Source organism: Canis lupus, chromosome 16, assembly GCF_048164855.1.
Source record: "Canis lupus baileyi chromosome 16, mCanLup2.hap1, whole genome shotgun sequence".
Classification (NCBI taxonomy): Eukaryota; Metazoa; Chordata; class Mammalia; order Carnivora; family Canidae; genus Canis; species Canis lupus.
In genome coordinates this window covers 26,711,394-26,724,942 of record NC_132853.1, presented here as the reverse complement: position 1 = coordinate 26,724,942, position 13,549 = coordinate 26,711,394, and the positions used below count along the sequence as shown (strand labels likewise).

Below are 13,549 nucleotides of genomic sequence, written 5' to 3'. Positions count from 1 at the left end.
GAATAACCGTGCACTCAGCTGTGTTTTTCGGTTTAATCCTTGCTCTTTATAGCTTGTCATTCTTTTGAAATCTTTACATAATATCTGGTGAGCCAAAAGCCAGTCCAAACTTTAATTTTGGTTTGTTCCTTAAATTGGAAAGTAAATCTTAACCCTATAAATTGAGTTTTAATGATAAAGTACATAAGTATTAGAAGCAGTGCTTTTTATGATAAATTTTATTAATGCTGTAAAAAAGGATTAGAATTGAACCAAAATATTTGATGTAGCCTTGGAAAGAAAATGTTTAGTAGGCATCAGTTTATTCTTGCTGTTTGTAACAACAGACATAAAGATCAGAAAGGCTAATATTCTGTATAGCTGTAGGTAGGGCCGACTGAATCTGGATTACATCTTCATGCTACTATAGATAGTTTGATTTATGCAAGAGTAATCTGGGCTAGATAGACTTCACAATTCACTCATACCCCAAAGGAACAACCAGCCAACTAGGTTATCCGGGTGCTGGTAGCAGTTGCTGATCCTTTGATGTCTGCAAATTGATACATGATGTATTTAAGGGTTTTAAATTTTTGGACAGGAAGTAGTGTGAACAACTAACGTTAGTATGAATACATTTCAAAATGTGCTTTCTTTTTTTTTTTTGTTTTTTTTTTGTTTTTTTTGTTTTTTTGTTTTTTAGGAGAAATGCTATACTTAACCAAGTACATCATGGGAATCTATGTATCTCTCTCCCTCCCAGTTCTGCTCCCATCCCCCCAAACCTGGATTCTGATTTTGAACTCTAAGGCAAAGGATAGACTAGGGAAGTGACTAGTTAACTTCTTTGATCCATTAGCTTGACTGTGTCAGGTGGTTCTGTGAAAATAAAGGTCATATTTTTTGTCAATAAAGTACACATTTACATTTGTATCAATAGGCCATTGCCTTTTCTTTTCTCTGAAATAAACTTGGAATAGTAGGGTCCCTGGGGTGGCTGAACCACTGGATATCTAATAACAGTTCAGTAAGGCTAAACTTGTTCTTTGTTTTGTGTAAGGTGGTGAGTTTTTCACTTCCTGGATAAGAGATGGTGGTCCCACGCCATAGCAATTTGATTTCTTTTTCTGAACTGGCAGTATTGGCAGAATAAGCTAACTTGTTATAGTGACTTTCTGAGACCATTTTTAAAACTGCCCAGTTAGAGTTCACTGTGGTGAAAGGTTATATATTTGAAGTACAGTGTCACACCTTTAAAAGGTGCACCATATCTTTACAAGGATTTGTGTACTTAAACAAGACTTTCAAGAATTTTTCTTGAAAGGGCTTGCTTTCTCAGGTGGAGGATTCCTTTTTTTTATTTTTATTTTTTTAAGATTTTACTTATTTATTCATGAGAGACAGAGAGAGGCAGAGACACAGGCAGAGGGAGAAGCAGGCTCCATGCAGGGAGCCCGATACGGCACTCGATCTCAGGTCTCCAGGATCGCGCCCTGGGCTGATGGCGGCACTAAACTGCCGAGCCACCCGGGCTGCCCCTGGTGGAGGATTCTAAGTATATGTGAAGCTAGAGTCTTGGAGCAGCTGTTTTAATTTTTTCTCTATTTTCTCTTTACTTTATAGATTATATTGTTGAAAAATGACTCTGTGGTAGCTTTAAAAAGTTAGCATCCCATTTTATGGGTGGCACCTTGCTAGTTTGTATCTTCAAAAAATATTTAAGGCAGAAAATTGAAGGATAGATTATTGTATTGTATGATACATTCAAACACTGCACATGCTTAGAATTCTCAGAATAACTGTGCTATGATCTTCCATTGTAGGTCATGTGAAACTAACAGACTTTGGACTATGCAAAGAATCTATTCATGATGGAACGGTCACACACACATTTTGTGGAACAATAGAATACATGTGAGCTGCATGTTGAAAGAAATATAAGTGGTTTTGGGGGGTAATAGCTAACATTTACCTGGTTTATGTAATAGGGTGCTGTATTTTCTGTAGTACCATTTGGCTCTGTATATTGTTTTTAAACTTCTAATTCAGATGATATGCAAATGGTGAATTTTTTAGGCATGTTATTTTTCTCATTGTAGGGCCCCTGAGATCTTGATGAGAAGCGGCCACAATCGTGCTGTGGATTGGTGGAGTTTGGGAGCATTAATGTATGACATGCTGACTGGAGCAGTAGGTGCACAGTTAAAAGCTGCATGTATTATGGTCTGTGCTGAGTAGTTATTAAATCATATGGCAAGAGACCTTTCCTGTGCTTTTTAAAAATGTTACTGATGGAGTTATTTTTAAAAAATTAACACTAGTAATGCTTTATTGGTAGCAGTATGGGCTCCTATACTTTTAAAAACTTTTTTGTTTAAATGATCTGTCATGTCAATCCTGTGAAATAGGTAAAAATAGATACTGCCCTTATTTTATAAAAGGAGAAAGTAAAGCATAACGTGGCTCATTTATTATCATATTAATAATGTGTTAATAATGAAAACCCAGTTTCTTCTGAGATGTTGCTATTCTGTCCTGTTGCTTAAAAACTAGATCTTTGGGACACCTGGGTGGCTCAGCGGTTAAGCGTCTGCCTTTGGCTCAGAGTGTAATCCTGGGTCCGGGGATCAAGTCCCACATCGGAGCCTGCTTCTCCCTCTGCCTGTGTCTCTGCCTGTCTCTCTTTGTGTCTCTCATGAATAAATAAGTAAAATCTTAAAAAAAAAAAAAAAACAAAAAAAAAACCCTACATAGATCTTAAGCAGTCAGCCCATATCACAGGCTACATTTCTGATCTCTGTGCATAACTGATTCAGGAAATGGATAATTTTATTTTTTATATGCTAATTTTTCTCACTCTCTTCTACTCCTAGCCTCCGTTTACTGGGGAGAATAGAAAGAAAACAATTGACAAAATCCTCAAATGTAAACTCAATTTGCCTCCCTACCTCACACAAGAAGCCAGAGATCTGCTTAAAAAGGTAGGGCATGAAATGATAAGCCTCAACTACTAGGATTTAAGTAAATAGAGTTGAGCATACATTTTGAATAAAAAATCATACACATATATTAAACAAAAAAGCCTACAGTTTTTGCAGGTAAAGTACAAGTTTGTTTGCTTAAAGATTTTCTTTCCTTTTTATTCCCAACCAGTTTTTAGTAGTAATTAGTAAAGCCTATTTTCTCAAAATAGACGAGCAAATTCTATAAGTAAAAAATAATCACTTTGACTAAGGTTCATCAGTTGTTTTTTTTTTTTCCTCCCTAAAGCTGCTGAAAAGAAATGCTGCTTCTCGGCTTGGAGCTGGTCCTGGAGATGCTGGAGAAGTTCAAGTAGGGATTGGCCTTTTTGGTGGTTTGAGGGAAAGAGAATGCTAATTATATGTGTTTGTGTCGGTTGTATGTAGTTTAAAGTATAGCTTATTTTGTGGGGCATATGGGGACTCAATCGGCTACGCATCTGACTCTTGGTTTTGGCTCAGGTCATGATCTCAGCGTCTTGAGATTGAGCCCTGTGTTGGGCTCCATGCTCAGCGTGGAGTCACCTTGAGAGATTCTGTCTCCCTCTCCCTCCACTTCTCCAGTGAATGCTTTCTTTCTCTCTCAAATAAATAAATAAATAAAATCTAAAAAATAAATAGTATAGTTTATGATTTGTAATTTCAAACAGTTAATTTGTCAATCCAGTGAAGTCAATTCCCCTTGACTTTTCTTCCTGTTCTTTTTTTCCTAGGCTCATCCATTCTTCAGGCATATTAACTGGGAAGAACTGCTGGCTCGGAAGGTGGAGCCACCCTTTAAACCTCTGTTGGTATGTATACATGAAAGCATATAATTTGAAGGACCTGGTACTTTCTCAGAATAGGAGAATCTTAGAGTATTCAAAAACATTATATTTACAATTCAGAAAACTTTTCACAATCCTTAATTCTGTGCAGTCTTTTCAAGGACTACTGCCAGCAGCAATTGATGACTGTATTACCTATTTTTAAGTTGGTTGCCTTAGACAAATATTTCAAGTAACTGAAACTTTTTTACTTTGCTTAATTCAACCCTATTGTATTTTTGTGGGATATAATTTTTTCCTCTTATTTTTATTCTTTAAGTTTTATTTATTTAAGTAATCTGCATCCTACATGGGGCTCGATCTCATGACCCCAAGATCAAGAGTCCCATGTTCTTCTGACTGAGCCAGCCAGATGCCCCTATTTTATTTTTGATTTTGAATTGAAGTTTAGTTGACATATAATAATATGTAAGTTTTGGGTAAGCAGCATAGTGATATAACAGTTACATACATAACAAAATGCTCACCAAGGTAAGTTGGTTACCCTCTGATTCAACCCTATTTTTAATTTGATTTTCTGGGAATTTTTTCCTTCAAAATACATCATATATGTGTATTAGTTTGCTAGGGTTGCTGTAACAAAGTACCACAAACTAGGTGGCTTACACAGCAGTAGTTCGTTATAATTCTGGAGACTAGATGTCCAAGGTCAAGGTGTTGACAGGCTTAGTTCATTAGGAAGATTGTGAGATAGCTTCTGTTCCACTCTGTGCCTCTCCTAGCTTCTGGAGGTTTGCTACCAATCTTTGGCATTCCGTGGCACATCACCTGATCTCTGCTTTTATGTTTGCATTTTCCTTTTGTGCAGATCTGCGTCCATATTTTCCCATTTTATCAGGACACCAGTCATACTAGATTAGGATCTTCCCTACTCTAGAATGACCTCATCTTAACTAATTAAATCTGCGGTGAGGGCAGCCCTGGTGGCGCAGCGGTTTAGCGCCGCCTGCAGCCCGGGGTTTGATCCTGGGGACCCTGGATTGAGTCCCACATCGGGCTCCCTGCATGGAGCCTGCTTCTCCCTCTGCCTGTGCCTCTGCCTCTCTCTCTCTCTGTGTCTCTATGAATAAATTAAAAAAAAAAAACAAAAAAAAAAACTGTTAAATCTTCAGTGACCCTCATTCAAATTAGGTTTTATTCTAAGGTACTTGGAGTTAGAGCTTCAACACATGAATGTTGAGGGGGACACAACTCAAACCATAACAATAAGCATAACAATATGTTTATGAGTAAATTAGTTGGTGTGTTAGTTCTTGTCTTTCTTCGACCTCAGAATTTGAGAAAATACAGCTTTTCTTTTATTTTATTTTCGTTTTTTATTGAAGTTTGGTTTGCCAGCATATAGTATAATACACAGTGCTTGAAAAAAAAAAAAATAATACCCAGTGTTCATCCTATCAAGTGCCCCCCTCAGTGCCTGTCACTCACTTACCCCAACCCCCTGCCAACCTCCCCCTCCTCAACACTTGTTCGTTTCCCCGGGTTGAGTCAACTCTCATGGTTTGTCTCCCTCTCTAATTTTTCCCACTCAGTTTCCTTCTTTTCCCTTATAATCCCTTTCACTATTTCTTATATTCCACATATGAGTGAAACCATATGATGATTGTCCTTCTCTGATTGACTTACTTCACTCAGGATAATACCCTCCAGTTCCATCCACGTTGAAGCAAATGGTGGGTATTTGTCCTTTCTAATGGCTGAGTAATATTCCATTGTATATATAGACCACATCTTCTTTATCCATTCATCTGTTGAAGGACATCATAGCTCCTTCCACAGTTTGGCTCTTGTGGACATTGCTGCTATAAACATTGGGGTGCAGTGTCCCAGCATTTCATTACATCTGTATCTTTGGGGTAAATACCCAGCAGTGCAATTGCTGGATCATGGGTAGCTCTGTTTTTAACTCTTTGAGGAACCTCCACACTGTTTTCTAGAGTGGCTGTACCAGTTCACATTCCCACCAACAGTGCACGATGGTTCCCCCTTCTCCATATCCTCTCCAACATTTGTTGTTTTCTGTCTTGTTAATTTTCACCAATCTCACTGGTGTGAGGTGGTAGTTTGTTTTTCTGTTTCTTGGGATGAAGGTGGAGGAGGAGGAAAATGATAATTTGGTCCTGGAGTACAAGGTGACTTGCTTTAGAATTTTTACATATATTAGGACGCCTAGGTGGCTCAGCAGTTGAGTGTCTGCCTTTGGCTCAGGGCATAATCCCGGAGTCCCGGGATCAAGTCCCACACTAGGCTTCCTGCATGGAGCCTGCTTCTTCCTCTGCCTGTGTCTCTGCTTCTCTGTCTCTCTCATGAATGAATAAAATCTTAAAAAAAAAAAATTTTATATATATAATTGTAAGGAGGCTAATTAACCCTTATGTATCAACTGTCCAGCTTGTCAGGTCATCTTGTTTAAATATAAACAGAACTGGAAAAAAAAAAAAAGGGCAGCCCTGGTGGCTCAGCAGTTCAGCGCCTGCCTTCAGCCCAGGGTGCAATCCTAGAGTCCCAGGATCGAGTCCCATGTCAGGCTCCCTGCATGGAGCCTGCTTCTCCCTCTGTGTCTGTGCCTCTCTTTCTCTCTCTCTCTCTCTGTATCTCATGAATAAATAAATAAAATCTTTAAAAACAAACAAATAAATAAAAATAGAACTGCTAGCTATTGTCACAACTAAAAAGCTGACATTTCAAAAAATTAAAAAAAAAAAAAAAAGCTGACATTTTCCCACTTTGTTTGCTTTTTCCCCCTGTTGGTTTGTTTCAGTAAGGATTCAGTCCAGGTGTATACAGTTTGTTTATTGTATTTTTTATGTCTCTTTCCATCTGTAGATACCCCCTCTCAATTCTTCTCCTGAGTACTTAACTGAAGAAACTAGAGGGTTCTGTCCTGTAGGGTTCCTAACATCTTGATTTTGCTGATTTTATTTTATTTTTAAAAAAGATTTTATTTATTTATTCACGAGAGACACACACACACAGAGAGGCAGAGACACAGGCAGAGGGAGAAGCAGGCTCCATGCAGGGAGCCTGACATAGGACTTAATCTCAGGTCTCCAGGATCACGCCCTGGCCTGAAGGCGGTGCTAAACTGCTGAGCCACCTGGGCTGCCCCAATTTTGTTGATTTTAAAACCCCATAGTGTCATTGACCATATGGTGTAATTAGTTCCCTGTATTTAGATTTTGATTTAGATAGTAGTATTTAGATTTAGAGAATTAATCTGATTGAGATAAAACTTTTGATGTTATATATTTTGGTCAGGAGGCATAATGTATGTATTTGTATTTTTTTTTAGTGATGTTAGTGGTCATTGATCATTGCCTACATTGGTGATTCTTAGCTAAGGTCAATTTGGTAAGGTTTGGAGACAAGTTATCACCACTTGAGGAGGAGATGCTACTGGTTTGCAGTGGGTAGAGGCCAGAGATGCTGATATACATCCTCTGTTACACAGGATAGGCCCCTACAACAAGAGTTACCAAGCCCAAAATATCAGTAGCGCTGAGAATGAGAAACCCTGGCCTAGCTTGAAGATTGTTAGGGGTTTGCAAAATTCTTATTCTAATACTATTATTAATTCTTCATTAGTGAATTTTTCCCTAAAAAGAAACTTAGATTGTTCATACAGGAAAGGCAGGATAAATGTTTGTTTCCTTCCCAGTTTTCAAAATAATAAATTAGTTCTTTAACATCTTCCAAAATTGACCAATGAATTCTGTAATTTTTTTAAAAGTATAATTATGAACTTATGCTTTTGAATATATTTGTGTTTTAATCCATTGCAGTAATTTTTGCTGATGCTTTGTTTTTATCATCTTTGGATACTGGGTGCTTCTTCATGTTGGTTCCCTGGCTCTTTTGACATGACCACAAAGTCTGATGTTGTATCAGGGAGAAGGAATTAAAGAAACAGATGTAGTGGTTAAATTTAGGTGATGTTTTTCATAAGCAAATAGACTCATACAGAGTAGAATACCATTTTTGCTCCTTGAGAAATCTGTAGTCAGATGAAATAATAGAAGAAACTTCAGAGCATTTTATAAATGTGTTTTGTGTTGAAACTCTGCTTCAGGGATCCCTGGGTGGCGCAGCGGTTTGGCGCCTGCCTTTGGCCCAGGGCGCGATCCTGGAGACCCGGGATCGAATCCCACGTCAGGCTCCCGGTGCATGGAGCCTGCTTCTCCCTCTGCCTGTGTCTCTGCCTCTCTCTCTCTCTGTGACTATCATAAATAAATAAAAAAAAAAAAATAAAAAAATAAAAAAATTTAAAAAAAAAAAAAAAAAAAAGAAACTCTGCTTCAATAGTTTTTCAGGTTTATCATACACCTGCAGTAGTCAACTAAGCAAATTATCTCTACTAGAAAATTTAGCCAGTGGACTAGGCACACTGAAGCTTTTTAAGTGGGAAAGACTGACATTCAAAATTTTTTTTTTAAATGGTGTGTACTAATAAAAATCTACTTTAATATGTTTAAAATTTGAAGATGTAATTTGACCTTTGAAACTTCCCACCTATATTTATTCTTTAGTCTGTGCCTGCTAAGACTATTCTGAGATTTTATTATAGTCAAACCCTGTGAAGAGTTCTAGCTAGAGCCTTCTCTAATGCAAGTAATGGCATTTGGTTGATATGTATAATATAGACTATTCATCATTTTCTAATTTTGTTTTTCACAAAGCAATCTGAAGAGGATGTGAGTCAGTTTGATTCAAAGTTTACACGTCAGACACCTGTTGACAGCCCAGATGACTCAACTCTCAGTGAAAGTGCCAACCAGGTCTTTTTGGTAAGTGAAAGAATTTCCATGTAGCCATGAGAAAATCAAGTATGAATTCAAGTATGATGGACCCTTTTCAATAAGAAAATTCAGTTTACTTGCTTTGCGGTTGATACAGATAACTTGAGATACTATTTTTAATTTAGTTATATTTAACGTTTTTTAAGTTTTCTAATTGCTAAGTTAGAAAATTGATTCTCATGATCCAGTATCCATTTCAGCAGTTAGAGTAGGACTATATAATTCTTTGGAGTATATGATTCCTTTTTTAGATAGGCCATTGACTTAAAATGATGTTTGACTCAGTATCTCAATTGGAAGTCACACTATTATAACCATAGGAGAAGAGCTCACTATAACTATTCTATTCCTGAAATAGCTACAGATTTTTGGTACATGTAGTATAACTTTGTAGGGGATTTTTAACCTGTTGATTGTGAATATTTGACATCAAAATATATTGACTGGTTCATAGGAAACAGTAGTAGATTTATTTTCATTGTGGAAGTATCTGTATTGATTTGTACCTTGTCTCCTCAAATAGAAAAGCAAAGCTGAGGCACCTGGGTGACTCAATTGGTTGGTCATCTGCCTTCAACTCAGGTCATGATCCCAGGGTCTTGGGTTCGAGCCCCACATTAGGGTCCCTGCTCCATGGGTCTGCTTCTCCCTTTCCCTCTGCCTGCCACTCCCCCTGCTTTCCCTCTCTTTGTCAAATAAATAAATAAAATCTTAAAAAAAGAAAAAAATCAAAGCTTTTAGATTTTTTTAAATCTTTTTTTTTAGAGATTGTAGACTTTGATAACAAAAACCTCATTTTTTTCCTTTGTTACTTGGCATTATCCTTTGTCATTTCTTTTTAGACTACCTCTAGGGAGAATGGAATATGGAGAAAATAATAATTTGGAAGTTGGGTTTTTTTCCCCTCTTATTTCTGAGTTCACTAGATTTGTCACTAATTCTCAATTTTTTTTATACTATTCACATTATAATACATAATAGTGTTGTAGTCTTTTGGGGCAGAGGGTAAGTTCTAAAGTTAGCATGGAATGGAGAAATTGTGTAAAATTAGTCTTAAATCACCATAGTACAGTATAGTTTTGAGGAAATTTTGAATAATAATTTTATAAATGTATGATTATATAGTGATATGAGTAGAGCACATATGCAAAATATAATTTTACAATATTTTCAATTTACATAAGGGATGAAATATGAATGAATGTTAAGTTTATGTCTACATGAAGCAAAATCATTGTATACTCCTTAGCAAAATCTCTCATGTTCTGTTAGTGAAGTATTCATGATTCATTTTAATTCTTGCATAGCTTTCTTTATTTTCTCTTGTGATACAGAATTTTGTTTTCTACTGATGTGGAGTTTATAGCTTTGATTTAACATAGAGGTCAGGCAGCCCCGGTGGCACAGCGGTTTAGCACGGCCTGCAGCCCTGGGTGTGATCCTGTAGACCCAGGATCGAGTCCCACATCGGGCTCCTTGCATGGAGCCTGCTTCTCCCTCTGCCTGTATCTCTGCCTCTCTCTCTCTCTCTGTGTCTCTCATGAATAAATAAATAAAATCTTAAAAAAAAATAACATAGAGGTCTTTTCCTCAGTTGGGCATTGCAAAGTTTCAACTAGTTTGACAATTTTGCCCCCATAAAAAAGTCTAGATATATCTTACCTTGCTATAAGGAAATCTAGAGTCATGGTGGCAAAAGTTATATAACTAAGCCTTCATTGCCAGTTAAACTTTTCATAATTACTTAAACTGGCCAAATAATAAACACAAGAATAATTCATTTGTTAGGTTATAGACAGAATTCTTTATGTAAAGTGGATCCCTAAAAATTAATAAAAAATAGTAACATCCCACTTACATGCAGATTGTGATCAGAGCAACTTCAGTTCAATAATTATTTAAATTCCTATCACAGAATTAAAGGAAATTCAAAGCTGAAGAAGGCACAGCCTGGTCCTCTTGGTAGTTATGGCTTTAGCCCACTAGACTGTGGGGAAATGGCTTCTAAAGTCCACATATACCTGTCACAAAGAATATGCATGGCAGATTTGCACCTCACTCTTTAGGACTTCACCCGGAGGCTTTGGCTATAACTCATAATGGCTATTCATAGGTGACTATAATAGTAAATTGAAGGGAAGTTAGGTGGAGGACTGATTGTTAAAGGGATAAACATTGACAGCAAGAGGGACAGTTGGGTGGCTCAGTGGTTGAGCATTTGCCATCGGCTCAGGGTGTGATCCCAGGGTCCTGGGATCGAGTTCTGCATCAAGCTTCCCGCAGGTAGCCTGCTTCCCTCTCTGCCTCTGTGTGTCTCTCATGAATTAAAAAAAAAAAATCTTTAAAAACATTGACAGCAAGAGAAATGACACCTGGTAGCTGGATAGCAAGGCCTAAGAAAGAACTAAAGCTAACAAAACTGCCTGTTTGCCTATTACAATTGAGGGTTTTCACAATGCTGAGGGTTTTCCCTCATACATTCAAGAAAATACCAAATCTATCCAATCATTGGTATAAAACCAGAGAGATCACACATGCTAAGTTGGAGAATTCTCTTTTTACTAGGGTGTGATGAGAAACTAGGATGTGATAATCTTAGTTGCTTGTGTTCATGTAGCTAGAAACACTAGAATTTTCTTTGCATTCCTCTTGGTATTTAATATCTTAACATAGAGCCTAAATTTTCCTGTTTTGTTCAACTCCTTTCAACACAGTGTGGAATATTGTTTGCTGGCATATGGGGCTCAGTAGAATTCTGTCTTCTTGAGGTCTGTGCCTCAAGAAATGGTTGGAAAGAATCTAACTGGTATGAAATGAGATTGAGGAGATGGGAGTATAAGAGTGGTGATTTAGGTGTGCATTGTTGTTTTGGTGTGTCAGACTGAAACCACATTTTCTTGATGTATATGACACAGTGCCATTCTGTAGTCTACAATTACTATCTTTCAGGGTTTTACATATGTGGCTCCATCTGTACTTGAAAGTGTGAAAGAAAAATTTTCCTTTGAACCAAAAATCCGATCACCTCGAAGATTTATTGGCAGCCCACGAACACCTGTCAGGTATTCAGACTTTGTTATTCTTTTTTTTTTTTTTTTTTTTTTTTAACCTAGAAGAGTATGCTTAAGAAATTTATGCCAGGTTACATAAATAAAAGATCTGTCATATTCTCTTTGGTTGACATAAGCACAGCATCTCCATCTTATTGTATGCTATATATACTTTCCCTCCTGTGAAAATTGCTGCACTGGCAAATGTCTTCCTTACCCATTCATTCAACATTTATATTGTGTACCAGGGACTGTGTTGCATAATGGGGGTACATGATTAGCATAGGAATTGCCCTTGTTCTGATGAAGCTTACAGTTAGTGAGAAGAGAGTCAAAACAACTGAAGAAGGAAATATAAGAAATATGTAATCACAAGTAGTATCAATCTACTATATGAAGAAAAATATAAAGAGTGTGGTGGTAGCAAATAACAACAGGGGGGCTTCTGTTCGTGATCGGAGAACCAGGCCTCCCTGATGAAGTAAATTCTAAGAACGAAGAGAAAAGGCCACCTACACAAAAATCAGAAGTATTAAGGGTGTTACAGGTAGAGCAACAGCCCATGTAAAAGCCCTAAGGGAGGAAAAAACTTGGTCTTGGAAATGAAAGGGTGGTCAATGTTCCTGACATGTGAGTGAGGAAGAGAAAGGTTTGGAGAAGTATTTCATCTTAAATGTAATGGAAAGCTCTTTTAAGTGGGGAGTAAAATGATTTAAAAAATATATATATCATTGAGGGTTTTACACAGGCAGTAATAGAGGTAAACAGACCGATTAGGAAACTCTAGCAGTTAGTCTAGGGGAGCAATGGCCTTTGTACTAAATTCACACAAAAATAAAATTAAATAAAAATAAATGTCACATTACCCCACTCCTTTTAAAAATAAGGGAAATATTTCTTGTGAGATAATCCTTGAGATAAATGAATGATAGCTCTTCCTTGTCTTAAAGCCCGGTCAAATTTTCTCCTGGGGATTTCTGGGGAAGAGGTGCTTCAGCCAGCACAGCAAATCCTCAGACACCTGTGGAATATCCAATGGAAACAAGTGGAGTAGAGCAGATGGATGTGACAATGAGTGGGGAAGCTTCAGCACCACTTCCAATACGACAGCCGAACTCCGGGCCATACAAAAAACAAGCTTTTCCCATGATCTCCAAACGACCAGAGCACCTACGTATGAATCTATGACAGAGCAATGATTTTAATGAATTTAAGGCAAAGAAAAAAAAAAAGGTGGGGAAGGGATGTGTGAGCATCCTGTAAGGTGAAACAAGAAGACTCAAAATGACAGTCTCGAAGAGTCAGTGTCATTACATTGAACACTTTGGATAGAGGAAAAATAAACATGGATTTTTAAAAAATCAATCAATGGTGCAAAAAAAAAAAAACTAAAGCAAAATAGTATTGTGGAACTCTTAGGCACATCAATTAATTGATTCCTAGCGACATCTTCTCAACCTTATCAAGGATTTTCATGTTGATGGCTCGAACTGACAGTATTAAGGGTAGGATGTTGCTTCTGAATCACTGTTGAGTTCTGATTGTATCGAAGAAGGGTAATCCTTTCATTAGGCAAAGTATGAAATTGCCTGTAATACTTGCAACTAAGGACAAATTAGCATGCAAGCTTGTTCAAACTTTTTCCAGCAACATGGAATCAAAGACAAAAGAAACTTAACGATTGATGTTTTACGTGCAAACAACCTGAATCTTTTTTTTATATAAATATATATTTTTCAAATAGATTTTTGATTCAGCTCATTATGGAAAACATCCCAACTTTAAAATGCAAAATTATTGGTTGGTGTGAAGAAAGCCAGACAACTTCTGTTTCTTCTCTTGGTGAAATAATAAAAATGCAAATGAATCATTGTTAA

General features: G+C 37.1%; 1 protein-coding gene across 3 annotated transcripts in view; it reads left to right on the top strand.

Moving 5' to 3' along the window:
- Positions 1–13,549, top strand: part of RPS6KB1 (ribosomal protein S6 kinase B1) — a 38,119-nt gene extending 24,570 nt beyond the window's left edge. For 2 of the 3 annotated variants that reach the window (XM_072779714.1, XM_072779715.1), the window contains exons 8-15: positions 1,803–1,893; positions 2,079–2,169; positions 2,853–2,960; positions 3,250–3,312; positions 3,713–3,790; positions 8,503–8,610; positions 11,572–11,684; positions 12,623–13,549. In XM_072779714.1, coding sequence (XP_072635815.1) covers positions 1,803–1,893; positions 2,079–2,169; positions 2,853–2,960; positions 3,250–3,312; positions 3,713–3,790; positions 8,503–8,610; positions 11,572–11,684; positions 12,623–12,860 — 890 coding nt within the window. In that variant the 3' untranslated portion in view covers positions 12,861–13,549. Of the gene's footprint in view, positions 1–1,802; positions 1,894–2,078; positions 2,170–2,852; positions 2,961–3,249; positions 3,313–3,712; positions 3,791–8,502; positions 8,611–11,571; positions 11,685–12,604 lie in introns of all 3 variants that reach the window. The other variant, XM_072779716.1, reaches the window with a different exon arrangement.